Below are 6,351 nucleotides of genomic sequence, written 5' to 3'. Positions count from 1 at the left end.
CTAAAACCAGTAGAACAGAAGTGACAAGTAGTGGCGGGCGGATCGAGCCAGATATTGATAATATTGATACCAACATGGATATTGATATTGATCAATACCAGTGTGATGAGATCAATACTTTAGCTTCAGGTTCTCTGGTGTATGCAGTGCTGCGGTTTCATCAAAGACGAGCCGACTGTGTGTGTAAGTGTCGCTCCTGTCACTTTGCAAAGGCAGGCAGGACCCACAGAGAGGCTGCTGGGAATATTTCTTTGAACCCAAGGCTTTGGAGTTGTTTTGTTATTTACACTTTATTTATTGTATTTTCACTAATTATTATTAATTTGTAATTGTTTTTTCAAACCCAGAAAAGAAATTCACCAAAGAGGAGAAAATTTGTTTTATTCCTTTATATCCTAAATATATTTTACAGTTTTATAACATTTGTTGCAGTGTGATAACTTTGTACAGTTTGTTTATTTAAGAAGAAAAAATCCAGAAAAGGAGTTCAATGAAGGGATAATTTTTATTTAATTATCATCGTTTCTGTACACAATGTTTTAATTTATTCTTCAGTGATCATTTTGTGCACTTTGTTTAAGGAAAAATCAACCATCACAAAGTATGAGGAAACTTTTGTTACTGTTCTATTTGTTCAGAAAAAAAACTTTTATTATAATAAAGTATTTTTAATCCTATCCTGGGTTTTGACTAATAAATGATAAGAAGGAAAAAATAACAAAACACTTAAACGTCATCAAAATTCAGCGCAATTATTTAAAAGTATCATATCGGTGATACTGGACCTGTATTTATTTGGTATCGATCTATACCAAATTTTGCCGCATCACACCACTTGTTTAGCTGAAACTAGCTAACAGCTGAAAGATCAAATTAATTAGTAGCTAAAAGGTAAAAGCACCACGGGGAGTGTGTCGGTTGGGTAGGCAGGACGCTCAGTCCTGTTGACAGGGCCCTGCGTGTATAATGGTAGGAGAAACACGACACATAATATTATTTAAACCCTTACACCATGTCCATTTTACATGACATAGTTCATGTAATGTGGGGGCTACAGAATAGAGCCTGACCCATATGGTAAATTTAGCTATTGCTGATTCCAATATTGGGAGGGGAAGGCTAAAGCCGATTACCGATACTGGCAGAAAAACTTTTGAGCTTTGTCCACCTCGTAACAAAACAGCTACTTTTAAACCTGTTTTAACACTTGAAGTCTTGAAACAGTCTTCCTAACTTGTATTCACATTTTCTGTCCTCCACTATTCACCATAAAGTTATCAAGTGTGTTGCAAAACTACAAATGAAAGAAACGCCCTTCCCTGTTCATTGTTTAAACCGTCTGTCACATATGGTGAAGGTCTTGAGTAGTACAGACCACAGCAGCGCTTTTTGTTTTTTTGACTGAACCCTGTGGTACACCGTTGTTAACAGATAGCTGGAAGAAGTAGCGTTATGTTGAACGCATTGCCTCCAGTCTGAGAGATGATTGGAGAACCAACCACTAGTGTTCTCTGAGAAACCACTTTCAGAGAGTTTATGACGTCAAAAGCTTTAGGCAGGCAGCACAGTAGTCCTTAGCATCCAGTGCTTCAACTAGCAGTCATTGTGCTCTGTTGTTCCCTGAAACCAGATTGATGGGGAGATAAGATGTTGAAATAATCCAAATACTTCTTGATTGAGGGTTTATCAATTTTTCTAAAACCTTAGCAAGAATACAGTTGAGAGATTATCTGATAATTTAGTGGGGTCTCCTCCCATCAGTAAATGTAGAACAAAAGCTGTTTTCAAGTATTTGGAATATAACCACTGTATTTTCTGCCGTACACGTCGCTCCGCCCTGTAAGTCGCATCAGTCCAAATATGTCTAATAAAGTGGAACAATCCATAAATGTGTCGCTTTGCCGTATACGTCGCATCTATTATGCGTCAACGATGACGCGTCGCGTTTGTTGACAACCCGGAAATGTGGGCCGCTGTGCCAAAAATCAATGGGCTGCCAAATGGCGGCCTCGGGAGTGTTCACGGACTTTTAACAAGAATTTAACAGGATTAACATTTAAAGACAATTATTTGTTTGCTCGAAATTATAGTAAAGGTGTGTCTCAGTTGAACTTTTACTTAATAAATGCACTTTGACGGTCAAATCAGCTGCATTTCGCCGGGGCGACGCAGCGAAATTAAGCTGATTCGGTTGCTCCAGGCAGATGACGGTAGCAGGTTATGGCAAGCTGAATGTGTCATTAATAGCCACTTTTACTTATTACATAACACAATGGCATGCCTTACTACTCTGCTTCCATCTAGTGGCTGAAAATGGTAGTGTTCAATATTTTCAGTCAGAATGAATGAAAACGGTCATATCTCAGCCAAAAATTGGTTTATAAATATGGAAAGAAATCCATAAATATGTCGCTTTGGCATATAAGTCACAGGGCATGTAAATTAAGCAAAAAAACTGTGACTTATACAGCAAAAAATATGGTATATAGCGATAACTCTTGCACAGCTGCTTTTTGTTTCAAAGTATTTTTAATGTTATGTTTTTGCTTGAATATTAATATTACCCATAAAAGAATGTTCAAAAGACACTTTTAAAGGTTTATAACATATTTGTGACTTTTTAGGTGATTAACCTTCCTGACAGATGTTGCATGTACGCGGCTCGCCCCTCTAGTGCCCCTTTGTGAGTGTGATGGCAAACACTGAGGAGGTGGCAGTGTCTATAGGGGACTTGGTAGTGGTGAAGTCTGATGATGTATCCAATGACCCAAACAAGACTCAGGTCATCCTCCAGCTCCAGCCAATCACCACTGGGTATGTACCAAGTCCAGGACCCTTCATGTTTAAAGTGAACATGAAACTCACACATGATTAAGAGAATTAGAAAGCTCCTGGAGAAACTTGTGACAGGGACTGTCACGCTGCTGCCAATTTAACATTTTGATTTGACAGGACTGTGTTGGGGTTCGCTCTCATCTACCACTATCCCAATTATCAGCTCAATATGGCAAAAAAAAAAAAAAAAAAATAATTAAAAAAGTCATTTTTTCTTTTAAGCTATGGTGGCCATCTTGGATTTATTTATTTGGATTCAGTATGTGATGGGAAACATTCTCATCTATCATCACACAAAAGTTTATCTCAATATCTTTAAAATTAGCTGATTCATAGTACTTTTCCTTTTTAGGTCAGGCGGCCATCTTATATTTTGGATTTGCATTAGAAATGTATGAAAACTCACTCTCAGCTATGATCAGAATTTTAGCTCAATATATCAAATGATTGAGTTATAACAGAAGCTGTTGAGATCCGTCAGGCATTTTGAATGAGGAAAAATGGCGTCTTTGTTGCAAATTACGTCGCCATGGTAACTCAAAATACCAATGTAAGTAATGGCACGTCACGGTGCTGAGTCAGTCGTTTTGATATAACATTTGTGGGGGTACACATTGCGGTTCGGACCGAATTAAAGTTGGCAGAAGAGTAAGATATAAAGTTAAGAAACCCTTGTTAGGTGGATAATAATAGGTGCTGCCTTACTGGGCAGTCTCCAAATACAGACCTCTGCAGAGCTCATGAGCTAAACTGAAATTCAGCTTGTAAGAATGTAACCGGCGCACACAGATTTCTAATCCATTCCCTTAACTTCAACAGATTAGCTTACTGTACATATGGCGTGGCAACAGCTCTTGTGTCCAAGTGTTCTGCCATGTTTCGTTTTCAGTTTGGATGAAGAAACAAAGCCAGTGCAACACCAGAGTGTGGACGGTCTACAAATTGTAGAGTCAGACTGTATCAACACAATCATTAGACAAAACGTCACGGTTTGATAAACGGAGGGAACATATTATAAATCTGTGGGTATGCTTTTTTTAAAATCATAAATGTTATTTCTGCCATGACTCTCGGGGGTGAGGGTGGGGTGCTCTGTAGATAACTGCGTTTTATTCTAAAGAGCAGTGAAAACTGCATTTTCTTTCCAGAGATGAGTCTTCTGAAACAGATGCAGCCATCATGGCGGTCGAAGATCATCTAGGTAAGAGGCTGTTGAAAACTTGTTGGATGAAGTGATGCCCACGCTTTGCGTGTAACATCTCAGTAAATGTGTTTGTTTCTCATAGAACAAACTGAGGGGGAGGATGTTGAAATCGGCTGTCCCATAACTTGCGGCGACTGTAAAGCTGTGTTGCTTGTGAAGAAGTTTGTGTGCCCAGGAATCAACGTGAAATGTGTAAAGGTGGGTGTTCTTCACCTTTCTGTAAGCTTGGGTTGACACTGAAGGGCGTTGTGATTACATTGCAGAAATATAGACAATTCTAAAGGATTCACAAACTTTCAAGCACCGCAGTGTGGTGAAATAAGTGAAAATGTTCCACCAGTATTATTTACGGTTAGTAAAAGCAGCAGCAGCTCCTGAGCAAAAATATTAGTGGGGCGGACATTCATTTCCTGAATCGCTAACCACACAAACGTTACAAATAGCATGACATTTTCTGTAAACAAATAGGACATGTACTTAATGTTCAAAAATTGTGCACAAACCTGTCGCCTTTTTTTCCTCCCACGTGTCGAGGTTGTGTTTCGTGAAAAACAGTCACGTCTAATACATCAGGGAACAGATGCCTCCCACCCTCACATCTACCCCCACCTAAAAGGGGAGTATTTTTCATTTGATCTCTAAATTGAAACAGACGGGTACACTGCTTTCTGGACTGGATTTCTAATTTGATTTGAATTAAAAATTCTGACATAATACTCCAGTTGAAATAGGAGAAAAACGTTTTGTATAATATAGAGGTTACACTTTCACTGGGTTACACTGGGACAGTTTTGCTACCATAATCAAATTATTTATGTTCACTGGTTAACTGGTCATCATTAACTTCACACGGACTCTCTCACTGGTACATTTTCATCTTTAAATCACTTCTTGGTCTGCTGCCTTCATACATCTCCTCCTACATGTCTCTGTGTGAGTGCAGCTACAGCGTGCGCTCTCAGAACATTATTACCTGCAGTGTTCCCTCAGTGAGGACTGAACTAGGTAAAATGACCTCCTCCTTCACTCTTGTTTCCTGGAATATCTTACAAAAAGACCTGAAGCTCTCAACCTTGACCTCTCTAAGTAGCTTCAAACATCTGTTAAGTTCCTGGCAAGAACCGAACATGTTCCTGTTTTGAGTTTTCTACACTGCCTTACAACCTAGCTGTTTTTTGCTACTTTTACTTTGAATTATGCTCTTAATTACCACTTTATTGTCACTAGTTAAAAAACAAAATTGTATGCGTCCTTTATGATTGTCCATTGTTGTCATCATTCTTTGTTAAAATCAGGTCTCTCTTGTAAACGAGTCCCCGAGGCTCAGTGGGATTAACCTGAATAAATAAAGGTTGAATGAATGAAATTGTCTTACCATATTTTATGCTAGTTTTAAACTAAGATCATTTTATGTTAGAGATTATTTAATTGTAGCTATTTAGGTTAAACCTTGAAAATAATGTTATACACAATGTGACTGTATGTTGTTAATAACTCTCGGCTAGTACTACATTAGGTTTTAGCTCAATATATGTAAGGTTTGGTGTAATATAGTCATTTTGTGTGTTTTCCAAGGACAGTTGGTTGTGGAGGCCATCTTGAAATGGATTGTGTCCAAAAGTTAATCGTTGTGTAAATGGTAAATGGACTGTACTTGTACAGCGCCTTTCTATCTTATTTCAAGACACTGAAAGAGCTTTCCACTACAATCTGTGTCCTCATTTACCCGTTCATACAGCACTCTACTAGATCTATACAAAGCTAATTGAACAAATCATTCTAAAGAGACTAATCAGAGCTTTAGATCACATTCATACACCGATGGGACACACGTCAGAGGCGATGAGAGGTTCAGTGTCTTGTAGGAATGCGCGATATAAACGGTATACGGTAGAAACGATAGAAATTTAGCCTACGATAGCGATCTGACTTCTACCGGCTAACCACAACGATGCTGTGTCTGAAGTAAAATCAGAGCTGTCAGATTTAATCGATACTTTTTTTGAGTTGGAAACTGTGCACAAGTGGTGTTAATCTTCGAGAGCAAAGTAGCGAAGCTACAAGCTAATTGTACTACTGTATTATTTGTAAATAGTTTGCCATTCTCAATGTTCCAACACATATTGAACATTATTATTGATATTGTTTATCTTATTTTTTATACATTGTATTGTTTATTAACATTTAGGAACTTTTGTGTGAAATCTTTTTATCTATTGCTGCTGTTACACTTGAATTTCCCATCCGTGGGACAATAAAGGCTGGTTCTATTCTATTCTATTCTATTCTATTCTATTCTATTCTATTCTATT

At 38.0% G+C, this 6,351-nt stretch overlaps 1 protein-coding gene across 2 annotated transcripts in view; it reads left to right on the top strand.

The window, feature by feature from the left end:
* Positions 1 to 2,658: 2,658 nt before the first annotated feature.
* Positions 2,659 to 6,351, top strand: part of gmeb1 (glucocorticoid modulatory element binding protein 1) — a 25,016-nt gene continuing 21,323 nt past the window's right edge. For both annotated transcript variants that reach the window (XM_037693678.1, XM_037693676.1), the window contains exons 1-3: positions 2,659 to 2,814; positions 3,984 to 4,036; positions 4,122 to 4,237. In XM_037693678.1, the coding sequence (XP_037549606.1) occupies positions 2,693 to 2,814; positions 3,984 to 4,036; positions 4,122 to 4,237 (291 nt within the window). In that variant the 5' untranslated portion in view covers positions 2,659 to 2,692. The remainder of the gene's footprint in view (positions 2,815 to 3,983; positions 4,037 to 4,121; positions 4,238 to 6,351) is intronic.

The sequence above is a fragment of the Nematolebias whitei genome, chromosome 19, assembly GCF_014905685.2.
Source record: "Nematolebias whitei isolate Nwh7 chromosome 19, NemWhi1, whole genome shotgun sequence".
Classification (NCBI taxonomy): domain Eukaryota; kingdom Metazoa; phylum Chordata; class Actinopteri; order Cyprinodontiformes; family Rivulidae; genus Nematolebias; species Nematolebias whitei.
The sequence above is the reverse complement of the archived record's forward strand: the minus strand, read 5'-3'. Positions and strand labels throughout refer to the sequence as shown.